The 22,596-nt window shown below is 47.2% G+C and overlaps 4 protein-coding genes across 5 annotated transcripts in view; 2 read left to right on the top strand and 2 right to left on the bottom strand.

Moving 5' to 3' along the window:
* Nucleotides 1-856: 856 nt before the first annotated feature.
* LOC144174653 (uncharacterized) lies at nt 857-3,619 on the top strand. The gene is made up of 3 exons (XM_077703441.1): nt 857-1,199; nt 1,557-1,826; nt 1,928-3,619. Exons 1-3 carry the CDS (start codon nt 968-970, stop codon nt 3,034-3,036), a joined length of 1,611 nt encoding a protein of 536 aa, XP_077559567.1. The 5' UTR covers nt 857-967; the 3' UTR covers nt 3,037-3,619.
* On the bottom strand, nt 3,596-6,911 carry LOC144174652 (uncharacterized). Its single transcript, XM_077703440.1, has 2 exons — nt 6,419-6,911; nt 3,596-5,939 (listed from the first exon to the last, which is right to left on the bottom strand). Exons 1-2 carry the CDS (start codon nt 6,752-6,754, stop codon nt 4,485-4,487), a joined length of 1,791 nt encoding a protein of 596 aa, XP_077559566.1. The 5' UTR covers nt 6,755-6,911; the 3' UTR covers nt 3,596-4,484.
* A 354-nt stretch (nt 6,912-7,265) lies between these two features.
* On the top strand, nt 7,266-14,352 carry LOC144174651 (xaa-Pro aminopeptidase 3). 2 transcript variants are annotated; one of them, XM_077703438.1, is made up of 5 exons: nt 7,266-7,375; nt 8,040-8,990; nt 10,678-10,919; nt 12,666-12,786; nt 13,119-14,352. In XM_077703438.1, exons 2-5 carry the CDS (start codon nt 8,267-8,269, stop codon nt 13,304-13,306), a joined length of 1,275 nt encoding a protein of 424 aa, XP_077559564.1. In that variant the 5' UTR covers nt 7,266-7,375; nt 8,040-8,266; the 3' UTR covers nt 13,307-14,352. The 2 variants fall into 2 exon arrangements, with proteins under 2 accessions (XP_077559564.1, XP_077559563.1); XM_077703437.1 differs by having other exon boundaries at nt 7,277-7,664.
* Nucleotides 13,075-22,596, bottom strand: part of LOC144174650 (ATPase family gene 2 protein homolog A-like) — a 29,576-nt gene continuing 20,054 nt past the window's right edge. Inside the window, exons 13-14 of the mRNA XM_077703436.1 lie at nt 17,691-17,855; nt 13,075-13,488 (exon numbers count right to left, since the gene is read on the bottom strand). Coding sequence (XP_077559562.1) covers nt 13,309-13,488; nt 17,691-17,855 — 345 coding nt within the window. The 3' untranslated portion in view covers nt 13,075-13,308. The remainder of the gene's footprint in view (nt 13,489-17,690; nt 17,856-22,596) is intronic.

Genomic DNA, 22,596 nt, shown 5'->3' with positions numbered 1-22,596 from the left:
GTGTAGCGTCGGCTTGTTAAACCTCACAATCAATCAATCAATGAATGAATGAATTAATTAATCCTCTTTGCACTGCTGTGAAACAGGTTCAAGAGGTGCAGGCTGAATCGAATGAACCCCGCTTTGCACCGCTGTGAACTGGTTCAAGAGGTGCAGGTTGAATCGAAATAGTAATGACAAGAAAAGATTTTTCGTGTGCGGGGTCGTGGCCAGCAAAGCATAAAGTTTCGATTTCGGTTTCGGTCAGATATTCCATATTTATAAACGTTGAGATAATCAACATCATTACAGAGATATAGTTAGCCGTCAGGTAAAAAACACGAACAAAATTATAAAATAGTTTTTAATCTATTCAATTTTGGATAATTTTCCGAAATAGTAGCCAGAGTTACTCAATATAGACAGTTGCGAAACTCCGCTTCAGAATCCGGGCGGCGCTAGCCCCCCCACTCCGTGGACGCTGAGGGGCAAGTCGACGCGCGCGGCACCTAGGAGATGAAAACGGAACTTCGCTAAACTATTATTATTCAAAATTCTTCTGTAAAATAAAGATTGCTTTTTAAATTAAAACACAATAATTACGTAAAATTTACTTGTGTTCTTGCGGCTTTTCTTTTTATGACTTACGGCAGCAGCCGCAAGCACTTGAGTACTGCTTCAACGTCCTGCCGACAGACGACAGGCTAGTCAACTTGCCCCGTGCTTGCCCCGGCGCAGGGGGGCAACCGAAGACCGGCTTTCGATACATGGGGCCTATGGGGAGTTTCGCAACTGTCTATACATAGTTTTCACGGACGTCACAACCGGGGCAACCGGGGCGTATGGGATAGGTGGCCGCCATGACGGTGAACTGAACCGCTGCCGCCACTGCCGCCACTGCCTTGGCGCTGGCCTTCAGTGTGTGTGTGTGTGTGTGCCAGTACCGATATTTTCTCGCTTCGAAAGGTAATAACGGAACGGCGTCGCAATGCCGATGTGCGCAATGATCGGCTGCAGTGCGAGAAGCAAGTCCGCCGCGCAGAAGACGAACATGGAGCCAGGAATCGGGCTCTACTGCTTGCCGAAAGTGATAACTCGACAATGCGGGCGCACGAAAGCGTTGTCGGAGGAGCGTCGGCGTCTCTGGCTCGCTCGCATCAACCGTAAAGACATGAAAAACCTCGATTACGTCCGTGTCTGCGGTCGCCATTTCATTTCAGGTAAGCTTCACAAGATTAAGCGAACTCTAAAAAAAAAATTAGGCAGCGCTTACGCAGCCGTCGGTGTGTTACGGCCATTCAACCCGAACATCGGGCCACTTTCGAGCCCGTTCGATCCTGTACTATCGTACTTAGTTTAACCAACTCGAAGCGCACTGTTTTGTAGTCTGTAGATAATGCCATACTAAACCGCAGTTGAAAAATGTGACCAGGGGCTACATACGAATCGCGAGTGCCTTCTGCAACTTCGCGCTGTTCATGCGGTAAAGCTGCAATTTTAAACGCAGCGGCGCGCCAGGTTACCCGAAAGACTGCAGCTCGCTTGCGGCAGATGCGCTAATGCTTCATAATTTGCAGGGAAGCCAGCGAGCCTAATGGACGACACCAACCCCGACTGGGTGCCGAGTCAGCACTTGGGGTACACAAACGGTGCCGGACCGGGTATGAAGACTACGGGTCGGTACGAGCGTGCCAAGGATCGGCGGGCTAACAAAGCAGTGGCGCAGCAGTGTGTGGGCACCCAGCCGGCAGAGGACGACCCCCCTTCGCCAGAAATGTCTGAAGTGAATGAGAATGCCGAGCAGGAGATGTGTGCTGAAGGTTCCAGCGAGACCGACTTAGTTAAAGGTATGTTTTCTCACTAACAGTCTCGTTATCTCTTGTAAAAGCAGCTGCACTTTCTTTTAAGCTGTATGTTCATGTCCCTAACTGTTGTTTGGTTATTACAGAAGCTGCTGTGCAAACTGTTGTCACCATGGAGTACATCAGCACTTTAGAAGAGGACAGGACCAGACTTGCATCGGAGCTGCGGGAAGCTGAGGAAGCGAAAAAGAAACTTGAAGTGACAGCGGATTCACTGCGAGACGACCCTGCCAAAGTTGCATTCTACACAGGACTGTCCAGTTTTGCTAGGCTGTTTGCAGTTTTTCAAATGGTTGAGTGTGTGGTTAAACATACGCAGCAAAACGGCCTCGGCAAATTTCAAGAGTTTGTGGTGTTCCTCATGAAATTGAGGTGCAATTTCCCATTGCAAGACCTAGGCTACAGGTTCGGCGTGTCTGATTCAACTGTCAGCAGAATTTTCGAAAAGTGGCTGAATGCTGCCTTCTGGAGGCTAAAACCTCTGATTTCCTGGCCATCTAGGAATGCAATTCAGAAGACCATGCCGCAAGCATTTCTAGACTCGTTTGGTTCTAAGGTTGCTGTAATTATTGACTGTTTTGAGGTAAAAATTGAGCGGCCCTCTTCCATGGAGCCACGTAGTGAGACCTGGTCGCAATATAAGAGCAGTAACACGGCCAAGTACTTAATTGGAATCAGCCCTCAGGGTGTCATAACGTTTATTTCTGAGGGGTGGGGGGGAAGATGCAGTGACAAACACATCACAGAGAACTGCGGTGTACTAGACATGTTGACGCAGGGCGATCTTGTGTTGGCAGACCGGGGGTTTGACATTGCGGACACTCTTGGCCTCTACTGTGTACAGCTGCATGTACCTGCCTTCACGAAAGGAAGGAATCAACTTACGGCCTTGGAGGTGCACAACACCAGAAAGCTAGCTAGTGTCCGCATCCATGTGGAACGAGTGATTGGTCTTGTGAGGAACAAGTATGTTATTATGAAGGCTGTACAACCGATCGATTTTGTTGCATGTCGGCAGGACGACCCAGTGCCACCCCTAGACAAAATAGTGACAGTTTGTTGTTCTCTTTGTAACATCTGTCCATCTGTGGTTCCGCCAAACCAGAAAGAGCCTGTGCAAACACTTCCCTGTCCTACTGATCTTGTTAACACCCGTCCATCTGTGGTTCCACAGAACCAGAAAGAACCTGTGTGAACACTTTCCTGTCCTAAATAATGGTTGATCAGCCTGGTTGATTACGAGTGTTGTACTCAGCCGATTTCTCATCTCATTGATCACATGGCAGTAGTTCATTGTAGAGTACACTTTTTCTGAAACCAGCTTGTTTTTTAGGTTAAGGAAAATCAGGCTTTTTTTTCTGCTTCAGATAACCTTCATGGTCCTTGTAAAGTACTGAAAGTAAGCTGGTGGGTCTACAATTAAAGTGATCTACGTCTTCATTCTTTGTATCAATTTCATGTGATTATTTTTCTAGCTTATTAGTACATTATGGTCTTAAGACGTGTATAGAGTACTGAGAGTTTCCCAGGTATGATGTCCCCTCCATCTTTAATCAGTTCGACTGTTATGCTGTCTTCGCCATCCCTTTTTCTGTGATGCATGTCTAGTACGGCCTTTCTGCCTTCATTGACAGCGGCACATGGAACTCCAATGCTGTTTGCCGTTGATTTCACTCAAGGTTGAATGACTTGTCTATGAACTGTACAATTCAGAGTGGAAGTCCTCTGCTGCATTCCCTGTATCATCAGAATTGCTAAAAAAATTGCCTTGTCTTTTATTTTATTGCGTGGATTTTGGTCTTACCTATACAATTTCTTTTTAGCCTTTTTAACGGCGGAGCTGCTGTTACTGGCCGCAAGTTTACCATTGGAGGCAAAAATACCAAGAAAATGCCAAGCACTTGTGAGCACGTGCCTCATAGCAACCGCCAAGTTCCCGGCTCACGCAGTGGCTTTAGCAACAAAAAAAGAAAAAAAAAGAGAAAGCCCTCCAGTACCGTCATAAGGAGCTACTACGCGTGTAATGCTTGCATGAGAAACACGACATCGGTGAATATGATGATTACTACTTGCAGAGTGCAAAGCGATGACAAAAGTGGCTTTAGCATAAAAAAAAGCCCTGCAGTGCCATCATCAAGAGCTACCGCACATGTAATGCTTGCATGAGGAACACACCAATATTGATTAATATGATGATGACTACTAACTGACTACAGTTAAAAACTGCAACGAAACGTAAAACAATTTCAAACCCGTACAAATGCATGCCGACATTTGTCGCAAAGATGACGACCTCTTCGATGCATATGACGATTACTAGCTAGCACTGCAACTATGCACATAAGCAATAATACTGAAACTTAACTGTCCGGCAATGCTCACCTACAACAGCTTCTCCATTCAAGCCTTGCTCTAGAGTGAAAGCTTCCCTGAATTATTTTCCTGCTGCCTCAATCACTGACATTGTTACTGCATTTGTCCTCAGCTTTCTGCTTGGATAGCTCGCCAAATTCTATTTTCTCTGTGAAGGTGTTTATGTTAAAAGTCACAAATGATTGGCACAGTGATTGAAATGTAGTTGCCTTTTATTGGTTTTGATAAGGCCCTTCAGCCGTAATTAGCTGGAATTTTGGCTGCAGCGAATCACTGTTGACTGCTGTCCAAGCTGGAGCAGTCATCACAAAACCACTGCTTTTGTTTGGGTGCCCGCTTAATCCCAATGCAGCTGTAATGGAACCAGCCGTATTTGCAGCTTTTGCCGTCACATGCGAGCATTCGTCCTTGTTCGGGCCCCTGACAATAGCAGAATGTGCCTGCACTAGCTGATGATACCAGGCTCCTCTTGGTGAAATATCCCGATAGGAGCTCAGGCAAGATTACTCTCACAAAAAAATTGGATGCTGCCGCATTAATGGTGTCAAAAAAAGCCTTGTCCTGCAGTACCCTCTCAATGTGCAGCGACAGTGGGGTCCACACCACAAAATCACAGTAGGGAAAATCGCACACTGCCAACTGTGTTTGAATTTGATAATAGTAAGCGTGGCCATGCTTCAACTGCAGCTTCCCATTGACTGCTTCAAGGCAGAAATCTGCATTATTTACAGCTGCTTGCTCTGCTGTGGTATGAGCAGCTGTATGGGGACACTTCACTTCGATGAGTCCCTTTCCACAACATGAGCATGTTGCTGTGCCATCAGGGCTGGCTGCTAGGTGCGGGTATTTCGTGCTCAAAAAAACCCCCGTCTTGTTGTGACCAAAGTTGGTGTGGCATGTTTTCATTACAGCTACGTATTCTGCAATGGCATCTTCTTCGTGGTCGATGCCCCACTGTGTGGCTGCCGTTGAGAACCGGTTCTGTTCTGGATAACAAATCTTCTTCACAAGGCTGATTGAGGGCTGAGTTGTAGTCGTGCTACAAACACTCTTCATGATCGAAGCTGTGACCCGTCCAGCACGATACTTGAACCATGCCGGGCACTTGGCCTGCTGCCGGGTCAGCCCTTCAGCATGACGCACCATTTCGTCGGTGATGGCTAGTTGGGGAATCGTGCCTTGAGCACGAGAGACGAGTTGTGGCAGGTTCTCGGACTGAGCTTCGTGGCACAGCAACTGTCGAAGGTTGGGAGGCTCACTGCTTTTGGGTGGCACAAATCTGTCACTGTATTCTGGTAGCACCATAAATATTGCTGGTGGGAGTCCTCCATCGTCGATACTCGAATAGAACGTGCCAAGTTCTTCTGCTGTAGGGGGTGGCAAAGCTGGTGCTCCTGTGCGGACTTGTTCGTCAAACGGCATTTCAGGAAGGGCATCCATGCGACTTTTCTTTTTCTTCGAAGACGCAAAGTCTATGTCCCTGAGTCTCTTGTACTCGGTACCAGAGCGATGTGCAGGAAGCCAAACATTTGTCTTCTGCGTACATGTCTGCGACTCTCTGATACGCACTGCTGTCTCCATTGCAAAAAGTGTTGCACCGACGTGGGAGCAGGCTTCACCTGCACCGGCCATGCAGGTACAGTGCGCTGAACATATGCTTCCATCACTGTCAGCCAGAATCCAAGCTTTCAGTGGAGCTTCTCGCAGCCGCTGGGAGTGGCCAACCTGAAAAATGCACATATTCATGCTTAGGAATAATGAAATGCAACCATACAGTTGCGGTGTTTCTTAAAATGTTTACACAGCCAACATATCCACGTTGGTTTATTTAATTTTAGCCCATTGTCTGAGCAGTGAAACAATTTTCCCTTCAAGGTGTCTAGCTTTTTTTTTTTTTATTCTGTCTCCTGACCCTAGTGACTGTGATTTTCGCTATGAAAATAGCAGCGAAATTATAACGCACTCGGCTCTATTATCAATGCCTACATTTTACCAGAGACGCAAAATGCCTGGTTTAGGTAAATGAGCAAAGGAAGGATATTTTGCATCGTGAACAATGCTCGGCAGAGTCGAGCATTTGCAGCAGTGAGCAGCGCACCGCGCCGTTATGCACAGTGAACGGATGGGTTCACACAAGTGGGTACCGTGTTAAACCTGTTATACCCGGCGGCGCGGAGTGAAATAATTTTAAAATTTAACCTTACCTCGCTCAACACGATGACGCGCTTGGAGGGAAGCCGCATTGCCGTCATGCCGCTCACTCGGCCACTCGTGAAATAATTGTGAGCTTCCAGAGCCTTGTAGGCTTTCATTTCGGCAAGCGACACGTAGTTTGTCGATAGCACCAAATAGTTCACAATGTCCGCATGCGTCGTAACCGGCAGAAGCTCGACGTCCGCCGCCGTGTCAGTCCCGGCGCACAACGTGTACGGGTCAACCCCGTCGCACATGGTGACTTTTTCTTCATAGCGAGCACGCGTCGGACCCACCAGCCCAGCAAAATATGACGGGCAGAACTCCTTCCGCCTGGCCGTTGCCATGATTCAACGCACGGTAGTTCGTAAATGACGAAATCAACACAGGCAGACAGCAGAGACGGCGCTACGACATTCGCACCGCTATGGTGCGCCGCCTTGCAGTACTCCAATATGGCGACGGCTGCTTGCAGACGACGGTGTGACGTCACGTGAAAACTATGTATATCCAGTAACTCTGATATTGGGTCTATTCGTTTCACCTGCACCGCGTGAACCAGTTCAGGCGGTGGCGCACTTCGCCGTTCGTTTCAGCAGTGCAGCTCGCGGCACCTGAACCGCGCCGTTCGATTCACCGGTGGTGCCGACGGGTGCAGGACGGGTTCACGGCTTTGCCTGCACTCCCTGCCGAGGAGGTGCAGAAGCAGACGACAAAAGTGCAGGGCTGGTTCCGCCGATGGCGGAACCCACTTTGCACCGCTGTGAACTGGTTCAAGAGGTGCAGGCTGAATCGAATAGACCCAGTAGCTTTGGTTTGTTTGGCGGTTGGATTAGCGTGTTTCCTTTGCTGCCGAAGCCGCAGAGGCATCCATATCCAAAGCACTTTGTAGGCGCGATGCCTCTCACCTAACCATCAGCTGCGCAGAGCCTGCTTTGTGTATCGGAAAGAAAAAAATCGAGGCAGTGGTGCGTTTTTACCGCGCAGTTTCCAAATTCTGCACTTTTGAGGCTACAAAAAAAGTGCGCTCTATCTATAAGCTAAAAGCTGTCGTATCGCATCGTCAGGAACTTAAGCATGATAGCATCAGCTGGTGGACACAGACAATCTCACGCAGTGGTTTTGTTTAGGGCCGACAAAGTAGTTACTGACACCGTTAACAGGCAGCTTGCAAACGTAGCTGCCTCGTACGCGTAACTAAGGCCAGACGCTAAAAAGCTTCAAGTATGTGGTATAGCCTGGTATCGCGGCTACCTTGTGAGTATGCTTGTACAACTTCTGAGATATGATCTTTAGAGCAAGTTTGGTTGCTAACAACGGTCGTGGGTGGGGGGTGATTTCACGACGCCTGCGAGGCGCCAACCGTTTGTTCTTTTGCTCAAATGAAAAACCGCGTCTTAGGCCGGGTTCAGACCGTTGTTGCAACTGTCGTAATATCTTTAAAGAATGACGTCATTTCACGTCTCAGCCAACCGAACGGCATGACACGCCGTTTTGTTTTACGTCCGTAGCTCACGATATGGCTGTTATGTCGCTAATCTGAACGTAGCCTTACTCGTAGTTGCGCCCGTAAAGTTGGACAGTTTCACATCGCTGTCGTCTGATAGCACTACCACGCGCTCCCAATTTCAGGTCGAAGTGCGGCCGCGGGCTACCGTCGTTGTCAGACAACGGCAACAAAGCCTCAATGCGGCGTACGGCAGCACCGGCTCTACGGCCAGCCCACGGCTGCTACACACCCCCACCTGCTCCAGGAAGGCGAGCTTACACCCGGTTTGAAGCGGCAGGAGTTCGCCGACCGGCGAAAGAAGCTCGTCGACGACATCCTGCAGCTCTGTGCCGTTTCCGTATCACCCGGAATGAGGACTGCCCAAAACCATGCAGTTGTTGTCCTGTCTGCAACGAAGGCCTACATGTCGGACAAGATACCATATCCATTTCGCCAAAACTCCGACTTCTTGTACCTGACGGGCTTCCAGGAGCCAGATAGTGCGCTGGTGATCCACATCGGTGCGGACTACCAGGAACCGAAATCGGTCATGTTTGTGCCTCAGAGAGATGCGCATGCTGAACTTTGGGACGGACCGTGTGCCGGGCCAGACGGTGCCGTAGAGCTTCTGGGATTAGACGCTGCTTACGAGATTGGCGAACTAGAAAACTACATCGGGAAGCTGCTGAAGGGCAAGTTCCCCACAACGTTTTGGTACGACAACGCACCCGGCCAACCGGAGGCGAGCGGGATTCTCAGGCGGCTGGCAGACAGCAACAAGAGCAACGTGTCCGTGGAGTCTCCGCGCTTGCTGATCCAGAAACTGCGGCTGATCAAATCGGGGGCCGAGCAGGAGCTGATGAGGCAGACCTGCCGGGTGGCCTGCGAAGCCATGACGGAAGTGATGAGGACTTCCCATTCGGGCGTGACAGAGGCGCAGCTGCATTCCAAAATGGAGTTTGAGTGCCGGATACGTGGCGCCCAGAGGCTCGCCTACCCGCCTGTCGTTGCGGGTGGTGCAAGAGCAAACATCATCCACTACGTGGCAAATGACCAGCGGATTCTGGGTGGTGAACTTGTGCTCATGGATGGAGGTAACTCTTATGCTTCATGGCTCAGAACCACAGATGTTCTTCTAAGCTAATTTATGTCCTAGTTGGTTTGTAGATGCTAAATGGGAAGATCAAATGCCGCTATAATCTTTTCAAGCTGAGTGGTGACACTAAAAAAGCAGTAAAGAGCAGAATGAAATGCCCTTGTCTCCCATGAGTTGTGGAATTGTCATTTCCTTGTTGAAAAGCCAGATGAAATGCTGCCGAAGGACATCATTCACTCAATAGCAAAACCTGATGTAATGCTTCCACCACTGCATGGCCGTATTGCCCAGAAACATGCAAAGGCCTGCCAACTTTCTATGCCTGTAGCATTAAATACCAATTCCCATTCACTGTGTAAGCAGCAGCAAAGGGTGTGAAAAAATTGTGACTGACATTCTGGGAAAGTTGCTTAATGCATAAAATGTGAAGATGAACGGTCTGGTTAAGCAAGGAAGCCAGCACTGCTAGCACATGCACATAGCTCCTGCCTAAACAGTGCCAATCCCCCATGTGGGCCCCCCAGACAATTCTAGCAATAAATCGGCCAATCCCCCTCGTGGTATGTGCCGTGCGTGGGTGCAGCCGGGAGCAGTTTCCTTTGACCTACCCCTGGATTAATCTCAGTGTCTAACAACCTGGATTCCCACCATAGTGTTTCCAGTTGACACAAAATTCACAAACCATGGTGAGCTGTGCATCCGCTGTACTTAACAAGAGCCCATAAAACCTTGCAGTCGCACTTCTGCAACAGTGCAGAAACCAAGTGGCTGCAATCCCCCTGCATATGCAGTGGGGTGCAGACTTGAGCTCCAGCCCCTAAGATGCGGTGAATTTATAATTTGATGCTAGTAGTGTGCTTTTAAAGGAAAGGTTGCCATGTTCATGAGCGGTGCAATCCTTGGTCATTGCTCACACAATGGTCAGTTCACACGCTACAAAGCAGTGGTTTGCTAAAGAGGTTTGCTTCACACAATGTATCCTTTGCAGGTCACGTTTTTCTCAGAGCATAGGCGCTGCATCATTTCAACTTTTAAGTTCAAAAAGGATGGCAGGCTTTTGGATCTTTCCAAGCAGTGCGGCTGTACGACAGGGGCGTCAAATTTTGTCTCCGTAAAAACAAGGAACAGTATATGAGGGTTTTCATCTTGCCCCTCATGTTGGCGAAGAAAGGAATGAGGGGTGCCATCCACCCCTTCTTCCTCCCGTCTGTTGGGGCTGTCTGTTTCCCGCCCATAGATGGCCATGATTGACAGAAGTCGGGAATTCTGTGACTTCACTGTGAACTGTGTAAATGCTAAAAGTAGATGAAACTGAGCCACTTTGCGGCCAATTGTCATACATGTTGTTTTGGGATGTTTCGGTAAAACAAGAGTTAAGGCTGTTTTCTGTAACCATATTCTCTCCATAGACGGTCCTGTATTGGCAGCGGATGGAAATTTGTAATGTTTACAACTTCACTGTGAATTAACTAATAAAGACAAGTAAATGAAACCCGGAATAACTATAGAGTCTCTTTAGTGGCCAATTTCAGTATGATTTTTTGCAAGATACGTTAGATGGCGAGAGCTACAGAGCATTTTACACTCCGTCAACGGACGCAAGGTTAATTGTAACCCTGCCATATACAGCTTTGCTATGAAAAAAAGGATGCGAGTGATGAGAAGAAACATTCTCGCGTGTGCAGGGTGCGAGCTGAACGGCTACACGAGTGACTTGACGCGAACCTGGCCCGTGAGCGGCCAGTTTGAGCCCGGCCAGCGGGAGCTGTACGAGCTGCTGTGGGACGTCCAGCAGATGCTGCTGCGGAAGCTGGAGGAGCCAATGTCGCTCGACTCGCTCTTCCACGTCATGTGCGCCCAGCTGGGAGTGCGTCTGCGCGAGGCTGGCATCCTGTCCCCGAGCACTCCAGAGTCTGAGCTTGTTAAGGTGAATTGGGAGGCAGGCCGGCAGCTTTGATCACCCTCACTGCCGGGGGTGATGCGGAACACCTGTTGCCCTATTGCACCAGTCAGTTTTGACCAAAAAGTTGTACAGTAGCCGACCGTTTTTTTTTCGGACTTGCTGGATATTTTGGACTTTCCCGAGGAACCGTCAGTTGTCCTGTAGGAGTAATGACTTGTGCATTTTTCAGACTGCTCTTTTATTCGGACTATTTTTGGTTCCCTTCCAGGTCCGAAAAATCAGTCAGCTACTGTATTAGCGTGGTTGCTCAACCTGCTGCTGTGACAGCAGGGTGCTGTACTAATGCCTGCTGCAAATGCACAGTAAAAGCAAGCAGCAACCACCACTAGCATGACTAACGTCATAAATGAGTGTGCACTGTGCATGCTTTGACAGTTCTGTAGCACATTTGTCGTTGCGACCCAGCCTGGATGAAGGGACTGGGTGTGGGTTATAAGTTGGGCCTGCTCCTCATTGGGCTGCATGATTGAAATGAATACTGTTGGTTATTAAAAAATGCCTCTTTGTTTCTGTGTTCTACGATGCTGTTCACTCACTGGTGAGGGAAACCACAACTCCTTTATGTGTATTGGTCTAACGTTTGGCAATATCTTCTCAGGAATGTAATATGCAATTAGTTTCAGTCTAACAATTTAGGTAGTCAGTGACTTTACATATGGAGAACTGTGTGATGTGCTGTGGAGGGTTCTTGTGCATGAATCTCATTTATAACTGTTCAAGTGACAATGCAAAACCTCGAGTGTTTCCCTATGAAGGCTCTCATCGCTTAGCCGCATGCTTTGTATGCCACCCTATGTTCCCGGTGGTCAGGGCCCCTCATGCTGTTTTCACAGCTTTTAACCGTCTTCCTCGTAACATTTTGTTGTTGCGGAGTAAATTTCAGTTTCAGTTTCAAATAATTTTTGCATCTCCCTGGCTGTTTTTTTAGCACAGTCGCTACTCACTTCAAAACAGCCAACTAGCCAGTTGTAAGAAAAAGGCTTTCTAAGTGCCTAATCTACACCAGGGTGGTGAAGCGCACCATAGTAGAAAGTTATAGACCACCTGGAGGTCTTTAATGTGCACTGAAATCTGAGCACATGGGCATTTTTGTTTTCACCTTTCCAAAAACTTGGAAGCTATATTAAATGAAAACGCCACCACATGAATTGCAGAACTGCCATGTTAGTGGACGTGGTGTACACAGCAAGGTGCTATCACAATGCAGCTTTAAAATAATGCAGGCAACAGTAATTGAGCACGTTTTCGGCTTTGGCTGAACCTGCAAAACAAAGAGCTCAAGACGGAAGAGCCATCTTTTCATCGTGGAGTTTTCTACTCACAGGCATGGCCAGGAACTGATTAAAATTGACACTGAGCTTTAGATTTCGGTGCAGCAGTACTCCAGTGTAACCTGCTGTAGTGGCTCAATGGCTAAAGCTTTGTACTGGTGAAGCCCAAGGAGGCGGCTTTGATCACTGACTGCGGCAGCTGTTTTTCAGGTGGAGGCGAAAACCAACAACTCTGAGATTTTGGCGCACGTTAAAGATCCCCAGGTGGTCAAGATTAATCTGGAAGAACTCTCTACCATGGTGCGCCTCATAGCCCACGTGTTGCTTTGGCATGTTGAACCCCCAAAATTCAGTGTTCCAGGGTAGGGTAACTCGTGCCGCACACATTTATTGTACCTTGAAGCCGTTACAGTGAAGCGGCTGCTCTGTTTGTGTGCAGGAAGCCCACCAGCTGTGCCCACACCACGTGGGACACTACCTAGGAATGGATGTCCACGACACCCCTCTGATTCCCCGTAGCCTGCGCCTTGCTCCTGGCTGTGTGCTCACCGTGGAGCCAGGTCGGTAGTGCACCAACTGTGTCGTCTCGCGGCACTTTCCATTGGGTGAACAGGACTGTGGCAGTCAACACCGTGTACAACACACTTCCCAGTGTAGTGTGCCGCAAAGTGTCTCGCATGGAGGGCCCACTTCTGAAGGCTCATGAAGGTAGCATTTATCTGAGGTGTTAGAAGAGTGCTCGGCAAGCCTGGTCCTAATGTCGGTGACGAAACACAGCTACATTAAAAATCGTCTGCTTCAAAATTGCACATTTCCTTCTTTCTTTTATAGCCAACAAAAGCAAGCGATGTGGAAGTTTATATTTTAATAAACTCTTTTTTTTCTCTCCCAGGCATCTACATACCAGAGAGCAACACTAAGGTGGCCGCCAAGTTTCGGGGTGTGGGCATGCGCATTGAAGACGACGTCCTCATGACCAGCACTGGGCCCGAGGTGCTGACAAAGGCCTGCGCCCGAGAGGCAGACGTCCTCGAAAATCTGTCCAGGGGATTTCCCGCCTCTAAAAGCACGGAGCGATGAGCTCAGGTGTCGTGCCTGCCCTGGGAAGATGCCCAGTAGGACTCGTAGAAGCGGACCGACTCCGGCGAGATGCGGGGCTGGACTAGCCTCAACGCTGCCTCCAAGTGCCGGGCCTGGATGCACGTGGCGTCTATGTCTTCCTCCAGAGCACGCAGGGCTGCCTCTTGGCAGACGGCCACGACCTGCGTGCACGGAGCCCAGTTTAAATGCCATCGTCATACACTGTTAGTGCAGGGAATCCTTGGCAAGCAACGTAACGTGGCAGCCAATTTTATCAACAAACGGGTGTTCTTGATGAGAACACAAATTGCATGAAATGCGGCTGAGGTAATGAAAGGTTTGCACACGTATTTACAATGCAGGGAAATGACAGGCAATCAAGTACGGTGCCTGTCCACGTCCCATTAGATGCTGTAGTAGAAAAGGCGAAAACGAGGTGCTAAGCTCTCAGTGAGGGTTCTCCATATATACAGCGGGCACACACTGGTGTTGGCTGGATTTTCATCCCCCCCCCCAGAACGGGGGACAACGTGCCTAAGGCGGTAAAAGGGAGCTGAAATTAAATACGTGTCTATATAAAGTAAAGAACAGGGAAGCTGTGCATGTTTAATGCCTTTCCAACAACAAGAATAGTGCACCTTGTTTTCGCTGGGGCATTAAAAAAGACTTTGCCCTCAGTGCTCAACCCTGCACCAAGTGAGGAAGCAAGCACCCACCCACACTCCAAGGGTGCATGGCCAGCCACAATAACCATTTACAGGAAAACCTGCTGTTCTCTATTTTTTTAGCGCAGTCTTGCATTCAGGCAAAGGCAGTTATTGTAAGAATGGAATGCTTGCTTGTTCTTTGCATGGCAATCTGCACACGTTGTTTTCCACTGAAAAATATGCTTCTGTGCTCGTTTTGCCTCAACGCTTCACCAGTCAGCGAGTGCCAAATGCTTCACATATGTGCACACTGGGCCCTTGCGATGTTTTCAGACTACTGAGATGTGCCTTTTTAGGACCCTAGTTCTTCCATAGGAATAAAGGCAGTGTTGTTGTCAAGTTCGAAAGTCACTGTGTGTTTCTTTGCATGCTAAGGCTTTTATGACCTAACATAGCCATTACAGCCAGTGAAGCTGATAATTCTGGGCATGGCGCCCGAGTCTTTCCAAGACAATTCTCATGATTTTATTTTAAAACAAGTTCTAAGAAACAGGCTGCACAGGTTTACGTCTACTGTTTATGGCTAGGAGGTTCCTCCCCAGTCTTTGACTGTGGGACCTCCTAGAGTTATTTATTTCATACAAATTTTTATCGCAACAATAAACTGGAACAAACTGAAAAGTATGTAGCGCATATTGCAAGTTGCATGTCCATTGGTGGCTCCAAGTCTGCCAAAGCTATCGTAGCCACCAGTCCCATAGTTTGGACAGCCATAAAGCTAGTATCAAATGAGATACATCTCTGCTTTTTCCACATTTTGGACAAGGGCTGTCACAATGGCGGCATGTTTTAGCTGGACATGGCTACAGTTCTGCCAACAATGCTGCCAATGCCTAGATTGCACTGCAAGTGATGCATCAAACCAGAGAATACTGGCCATGCTACTGCTACAGCTAACAAAGCTGTTAGGTGATAGCACCACACCTATAGGTTGTATTCACTGACGAGGCACGCATGCAGGCAGGCAACCATGCGAGTGCACCATCGCTGGTTAAGTTGGGTTCGGCCGGATGGCGGTACTTGTCCGTGCTAAGCACATGATGTGTGTTGGACGTATCAAGCTCTACCCCACCGAATGCAAAGTAATGCCTTGACTCCACTGTGAGTGCGATTAATAACCTATCTGTTGACACCACCGAATTGGGTTGAAATGGAGTAGATGATGCACGCCGTTGTTTTTTTTTCCTGAGCGGCGTACGGGTGCAGTGGCACAAGCCGCACCATGTCCGTGACGCTTCGGCCATGTCCGTGGCCGTTGCCAGCGTTGCCAAGCGAAGAAATTGGCAGCTAAACTTTTCAGTGAATACCATCTATACAATGTTGACTTTGGCTTGTGCCGAGGCAAGAATTCTAAAGTATAACTGTAAAATACTTCAATTTTGTCATCGCAATTTTTTGCAAAAAAGCTGATTTCACCAAGCCCAGTGTCCATGTGTGAAGTTTTTCACAGTGGCCATGATGGCAGTAGCTTAGGTTGTTCCTCAACTAGAATTGACCATGTGACAACTTCGTGCTAGCCACTGTGATGGGCATTCCAAACGTTGTGACAAATCTTTGATGCCGACGCTTTATATAACCTGCATGCATGTCTTCTGTACATGCTAATACTACTAGCCACGACAGGCCTTGCAGCATCACGAAAAACAACGGTGACATTGGTCCATTAGTCCCACTGCCGATTTGCGACTACTAAACTTTGCCCCACCTATACAGGAGAAAACACCGCATTAAGCAACCGAATATACTGCAGCCTGCAGAAAAAAGGCTTCTGCCTTGGGACTTCCCAGCACACTTTGTTCCCGCCTGTGCACTTCATTGGGACAGTTGCAGGAAGGTTACCACTGGGATTTTGCCAGGCCGTATTTGTTCTGCTTTCGCCATCAACTCAACTCAAGCTTATTAGAGTACGAAAATGTTGACTATCTTGAAGGAGTGTGGCTGGCAGCCTTATTCAAATACTGTTTGTTGCCAGGACTGCGTTAGACTGGCCATCTGGAGAGGCCTCCACATTCTAAACTTAGCAGAACCACTTAAGTGGTTTAACGGTGAGCCATGACACCACTGCACGTTTATAAGACAAGAAAATGCAAGGTCAGGTAGCTTTAAGATAAAAAGTGCATCAGTTTTCACAGCACTCAAACTTCAGATGAACGGATGAAAGTGTATTTCTGCGGTGGCTTGGTAGGTAGGCTGAGTTTGGTGGTATGTATTTAACGTAAAATAATATTTGCATCGAGCATACAAGCTGCACATGTACTTCAATGAAAGGCATGGATGCTTTTCTGTTAAAGTAATTGCCAAAGCAAAATGGCCAAGCATTGCAGCTCCGCTAGGCTCACTAGCCATGGTTGGAGTGAACAAACAGTCTACACGTGGACAAAAATTCCAGCCTGTGCTAAAGAATGCAGCTGCCAACCACTAGAGCTCGAAGGATGCTTACTGCATAAGAAGCGTTGAACAGGAACACTACTCAGTTCATCCACTAGGTATGCTGAAATGGAGTGATTTTGAGCAGTACTTGACAAGGAGGTAGATACAAGGTTCTTATAGATGGTATGTACTGAAAAGTTTAGCTGTCAATTTCTTCACTTGGCAATACTGGAAATGGCCATGGACATGGCGCGGCTTGTGCCACTGTGGCAGCACACCGAAAAAAAAAAAAAAAAAAAAAAAGACGCCAGTGTGCATTGTCTGCTCTGTTAGAACCCGATTCTCAGCGGTGGTGCCTACGGAGATGTTATTCATTGCACTCACATTGGAGTCGAGGCATTACTTTGCATTTGGTGGGGTAGAGTTTGGAATTTCCAACACACATTATGTGCTTAGAGTGGACAAGTACCGCCATCCTGCGCAGCCTGACGTAACCAGTGACGGCGCACTCACATGGTTGCCTGTATGCATGCCTCGGCAGTGAATACAATCTATAACTGGTAATAATGTGGCTACATGAGCCATTTCATTGTTGCAACTATCACTTAGCTATACCTTAATGGACTAATGGATCAGGCGGGAACCACACACTAACTCACTGTTGCGGTTTAGGTGTAAGGTGAGTAGGCGCAAGAGGAGTGTGGTTTGTTAGTTTTCAAGATAGTTGTGGGGCTATCCTTGAATCATACGGCATTACCATAGCCTTTGCTGCAAAAATGAATAAGAAAGTGACTATTATTTTTTTTTCTTTTAGCGGCACATGCAGCCTAAAATTTTTAAAGCCCTTGTACATAATACCATTCTGCTGATATTGCCGCAGTGGCTCGCCTACTTGAAGGGCGAGCTTTTGCGCTGAAAAGTTTGGTTTCTGTCAGCAAGTAGGACCCACTCAAGCAATGCTTCAACTGCAGTGCTGGAATGGACAACCTCAGATTGTTTGAATGTTTCGTGTAAACAGCACACCTCCAATAATATGTTGCACACCTGCAGTTGTGCCAACAAAACAATGGCGGCCATGCCCAGTCACAAGACTGTGTGATTTGGATTCTTAACGCCCAGTTGAAACTGGTCCTTTGGATACTTGTAGCTATGTGCTGAATCTCACCGACTCCCTCTCAAGCACAAATAAGTAGTCCTCCATTGCAGGCAGTTATTGGAAAAGCAAAAAAGCAGGGAGAAGGTTTCCGGTGCCTCAAACCACGCTGAAGAACACCACTGAAGTAGCGAGCTGGGAGAAATGTGCTCACCTCTGCTCCAGAGTAGCCTTCCGTCTTTTGGGCCAGGTTCTCTAGGATAACGTCATCTGCCAGGGGCCTCTTTGAGAGATTCAGGTGCAGTATCTCCCTTCGAGTGTCCAGGTCAGGTAGCGGGACATACACAATGCTGTCCAACCTGCCAGGTCGCATGAGAGCCTGCGCAGCATGCCACAAAAGGTCCGTAATTAAGTGCAGCCTTTTTTGTTAAGCCAAGAGACTTTAAACGAAAGAAAAAAGCAACAATAACTCCATTACTGAAACCATTTGAATATAAGCCAGTTAAACGTGTTCCAGCCACATTCACATCATCCCAGGATCTTTTTAGCCCACCTGGACAACAACTACACTAATGACGATGTTGCCTTATAATGTGAGGATCTAAATACATGTAATATGATTTCGACTCCTGCGTTCTGATGACCTGACAACAAAACAGAAGACTAAACTCAAAATGCGGTTTTGTTCTTTTTTATTCTTTCTACAAGGCACAAAAACATGATTAGCCAACCAATTAATCTATTAACGCCGGCTAATTAATTGGATCAAAATTTTATTTGGCACCCAGCCCTAGTAAAAACGTAACTGAAGTTCATCACCAAATGCTACTTTTATTGCTTCCCTGCAAAACATACTGCTGACTGGCTAAATAAGAAACATAGCATGCGATGTAGGAGGAGATGCTAAAAAGACAGCATGAGAATGCCACGTCATTGCATGCTAACCCTGCAGTTAAGCTTCGGGTCCCAAAATCAACTCCCTATTACATGTATTGCATGGTACTAACAGTTGTTGCTGTGCTGGTGTTTAAATGTAGGAACACATCCTTTTTGAGACTGCTTGAACAAAATTTTTGGAATTTTTTAAATGGTATTTTTTCTCAAAGAAGGGCGCACAATACTCAGATGGCACATTTGACTGCATTAGGCATTTCAGCGCTGGAAGTACGGTATGGTAACATTACCACAGAAACGGCTGCAGGCCTAATCAAAGTGAAAATGATTTCACCGCAGAGGTCCCGTTTGCTTCTTGTTCAGATGACCCACGAGCACGAGGGACGTGGGGGCTTTGACAGAGACTGACCCCAATTGTGTGAGCCAAACAATCTAACGCAAGTTATTGAAGCGAAAGCGTTTTAGGGCATTCCGTCAAAAGACTAATGCGTTTCCTCATTGACCAGTTGGTAAACCGAAAAGCTCTGATAAGCTCTCTGGACACACGGTGCGTGCATGAAACCGAGCTTCCGTTGTGTGAAAATGATAACTCACAAAAAAAAAAAAGGAATGCTTTTAGATAAGGCAATACATGCATCGATCATGAAGAATGAGTACAATAGCACCCCTTTACCTCGTAAAACACGTATCGGTACACGTTTAGATCGTTCGTAGATGTGTTTACTTAGTGGGCGGAAAACCGTCGCATGGGTTCATTCTTTGTTTGCGATTTGGGTCTTTGATGGTTTGACGATTGATTAGAAACACTTTCAGCGAAGGCTGGAGGCACTTTTAGAGAACGTTTTGATGCACTTCTGACGCAGTTTTGATGAGAGAAGGCTTTTGTGCTTCTCTCAACTTTCTTTAGGGATGCATGGTAAGGCGAATGCAGCTCTAGCCTTTTATCCCGGTGAGAGTGACACAAATGTGAGAACAGTTTTCGCAATGCCTTGTGCTGCATCAAGGTCTGCTAGGGGTGGTTTTTAGCCAACACCAAAAGCAGCTGTGGCTAAGAGCATTGGCATCAAAGGTGTTTCATAACAGGAGGCTGGTTGCAGTGCCAGCTTACAGGATGCCACAATCTGCGCACACTTAGAAGAAGAAAGGCAAAAGCTGATGGCACTGTGGTTATATCCTAGACCATGAGAAGTACTTGGTCCGGTGAAATGTATAGAAGCAGCATCGACAACAGTACACGTGTAGTTGGCATTTCTCCCTGATAAAGGAAGTCTCACAGCAGGACAGCACACAATGGACCAAAAACGGAACAATGCAAGAACCAAAAGACTCCACTGTGTCGTCTTACACTGTTTGTGTTGTCACATTTAAAATCAGTGGACAAAAAAAAAAAAAAAAACAGCAAGACTGACAAGTTTCACAGAGCAACAGTGTCTGTTGTTGTGCATACATCTTGACACTACATAACTCAATTGTGGTATGACTTCAAATGATTATGCAAGCTATCTTTTGAAAAAAAAAAAAAAAAAATGAAACAGCTATCACTTATTTAAAATAGCTCGTTGTCAAATTCTAAATTCTACCCAATCCTCCGCTAAAATGTTTGGTCTGGCCCAATAATGATGCACAACTAGTGGGTAAAATATTTCCTGCTCTGCGGCAGCATCATAGGCACAGCATACAACTTTGACAAGAAGGCAAATAAGTCAAGATTAGCACAAACTGCATTTATTTAGTCTAGATAACAGGGAATGACGAACACACAGTGCGATGCCTCGCTGCATTTCTCCCAAACCGAACCTCAATTGATATCGTCAGCCCTTTCCTGTCGAACATGAGATGCTTATTTTGCAAATCTGGAGGAGTCGGGTGCAATGAATGAAGAGCTCAACTCAAAATCAGGGTAGAGTGCAGCTTAATTCAAGCATGAACCACTGGCTATTCACTTAAACCAGTGGCAAGGAACCATTTCAAATGCCCATTGAAAATGCCAAAGAGCCGTGAAATTAGTTTCAAGCAGGGCATCAAAAAACCGATTCTCGTACTGCACTCACCAGGGTTCATAGCATTGGAAATTACAAGGACTACAGTTTTATGACTAACACTGTTTTGCCTACTGTTCCTTCAAAAATGACTAATTATCTCTAATTATCTTGGTAACATATTGACCAACTCAAAAAATAACACCATATTAGAAACCAGTGGGAAAAAAACAGCAAGACTGACAAGTTTCACAGAGTTTACTTATCAATTAAACGAAATTGTTTTAAGAGTCATGTCCCCCTTATCGAGCTCCACCAATTTCCTTCGGAATGTCCACACAAGGAATCAGAGATCAAACAGTTTCGTCCACTGCCTGTTGCCAATACAGTCTGCCGTCAAGGAGACAGATGGCTAGGCTTCCCAATACTAACCTCAGACAAGCAGTCATTCGCCAATTCCCACGGAAAAGAACAAGGCATGACTTCTCTGCTGAGATCATCGGGCCCACTGAGGAAAGATGTGTCTGCATGGTGTGTAGTCATGAACAGTACGCTGAGCGATCACTGCCAGTGACTTGCGTTAGTGCACTAACAACCAAGTGAAGACATCATCAGAGTACGCAGATACTATATATAGGCTGATCGTCGGTCACCCCTTACATAGAAGATGTTTGCTTCTAGTCCCTGTATACTATACCCCCCTGTGTGAGTTCCCAGGGGTGGTATCCTGGGTGGCATACGTCCATATCGGTGACAAAGTGCATCGAGGAGAATGATGGGTGTGGATGGGAGGGAAGGGGTGGGGGCGACAGCGCTCAGGACAGCTTCAAGCCCGCGCCATCACCAGCTGCCGATCGTGCAAGACTCAGCAGCTGCAGCACGAAGAAGCAACAAGAGGGGATGGACCGAGCAGCTTGGCATCTCAACGACAGCTTCGCTGGCATTCCGCCTTCCCAGAGTGGACTGGCACCTGAAATTATTTAGTGCTCCAGGCAGTTCAACCATGGTGCCCTGTGGTGCGCCCCGTGATACACATTTTCCTCTCTAAGCCCACTCCCTAACCATACTTGCATGTACCAGCGAGGTAGGCTTACACAAAGCAGAGTAAGTAAGTTTCTTGACACTCTGATTGCATGCAAGCTGTCACTAGCAGTCTCCACAGGGCATATTCGTAAGCTTCAGTGACGTCGAAAAATTGCCAAAGTTGGTAGTCCACTACCCCGGCTATGTTTGACATAGCTGAGAAGATCCGGAATGTTTTTTGGGCACTTAGGTGTTGCAAAAGCCACTCATGCACGACAGTAGTGTTTCGGGATGCTTGAAGCACCAGGTTACAGCGGCGCTGAGGAACAGGTGTTCTTGCAGAAATACTACTGGCGCAAAGGACCGAAAAGACGACATGCCCACCTAACAAGCCTGAAAATCGTCTGCTAGACAGCAGCATTTCGCATTGTTGGCCGGTGTATATGTATATGTGGTGCGTATATGTTTGCATGTTCATTCAAAACCTTCATTGTTGACCCTGCCAATCTTACTGCTATAAAAAGAATATGGACAAAAACATTACGTGCAAGTAGCTCATTCCGGAAGCTTATAATGTCTGTTCAATTTGCATTTCATTTTGTTGGCCTCAGGTAATCGCACAAGCATGCGGTAATATGTCCCAATACAGTGAAAGCTTGTTCGAACTTCAATAATTTGAATTTATGGATAATTCAAACTGTGCGATTTGGTCCTGCAAGCTTCCATAGAAGTCTGTGTATAAAAAATCCCATTAATTCAAACGTGAGTGGCGTCCGCAACGGATAAATCGAACTACGTGCAACCGGGCCGGCCGCTCGGGACCTGGCTCACGGCCAGTGGAACACACGTGCGGCCTACACATGAGGCAGCGTTGCCTCAGGATGACGAGAGAAGAATGTAGAGAAAACGTAAATCAGGTAAAAGCACATCTGAACCTCCCATAGCAGACGTTTTGAGAGAAGTTTCTGTGTGGACTACGTCAATGTGGACACAAGTTCAGAGTGAGGGGCGTGCTGACAGATAGCATCATTTCTGAGGTCGGAAGCGCTTCCAGTGACTACAATGATATGAGCAGAGAAAACACCAGTGTGGCCATCGTTCGGAATGAATGACCGGAGGATGGAATACTGACCATCTCTCCTCCAGTTCTGGAGTACGTATATGCGAAAAGGAAGCCTTCCACTACATTTGCTCGTCAGAGCAACAAGTGTTGGTTTTCGCCTT

Source organism: Haemaphysalis longicornis, unplaced genomic scaffold (genome assembly GCF_048455015.1).
Source record: "Haemaphysalis longicornis isolate Haplotype H1 unplaced genomic scaffold, Haemaphysalis longicornis Haplotype H1 scaffold_3, whole genome shotgun sequence".
Lineage (NCBI taxonomy): Eukaryota > Metazoa > Arthropoda > Arachnida > Ixodida > Ixodidae > Haemaphysalis > Haemaphysalis longicornis.
This window is presented reverse-complemented; position numbering and strand designations above follow the sequence as displayed.

Excerpts from the sequence above, each read along its gene's own strand:
- LOC144174651 (XM_077703437.1), top strand. The coding sequence starts at position 7,634 with ATGTGGTATAGCCTGGTATCGCGGCTACCTT. Across the intron at positions 7,665-8,039 it reads CCTGGTATCGCGGCTACCTT|GTCGAAGTGCGGCCGCGGGC; the intron begins GTGAGTATGCTT and ends TCCCAATTTCAG. Across the intron at positions 12,787-13,118 it reads TGTGCTCACCGTGGAGCCAG|GCATCTACATACCAGAGAGC; the intron begins GTCGGTAGTGCA and ends TTTCTCTCCCAG.
- LOC144174653 (XM_077703441.1), top strand. The coding sequence starts at position 968 with ATGCCGATGTGCGCAATGATCGGCTGCAGTGCGAGAAGCAAGTCCGCC. Across the intron at positions 1,200-1,556 it reads CGGTCGCCATTTCATTTCAG|GGAAGCCAGCGAGCCTAATG; the intron begins GTAAGCTTCACA and ends CATAATTTGCAG. Across the intron at positions 1,827-1,927 it reads CGAGACCGACTTAGTTAAAG|AAGCTGCTGTGCAAACTGTT; the intron begins GTATGTTTTCTC and ends TGGTTATTACAG.
- LOC144174652 (XM_077703440.1), bottom strand. The coding sequence starts at position 6,754 with ATGGCAACGGCCAGGCGGAAGGAGTTCTGCCCGTCATATTTTGCTGGG. Across the intron at positions 5,940-6,418 it reads GCGTCATCGTGTTGAGCGAG|GTTGGCCACTCCCAGCGGCT; the intron begins GTAAGGTTAAAT and ends TGCATTTTTCAG.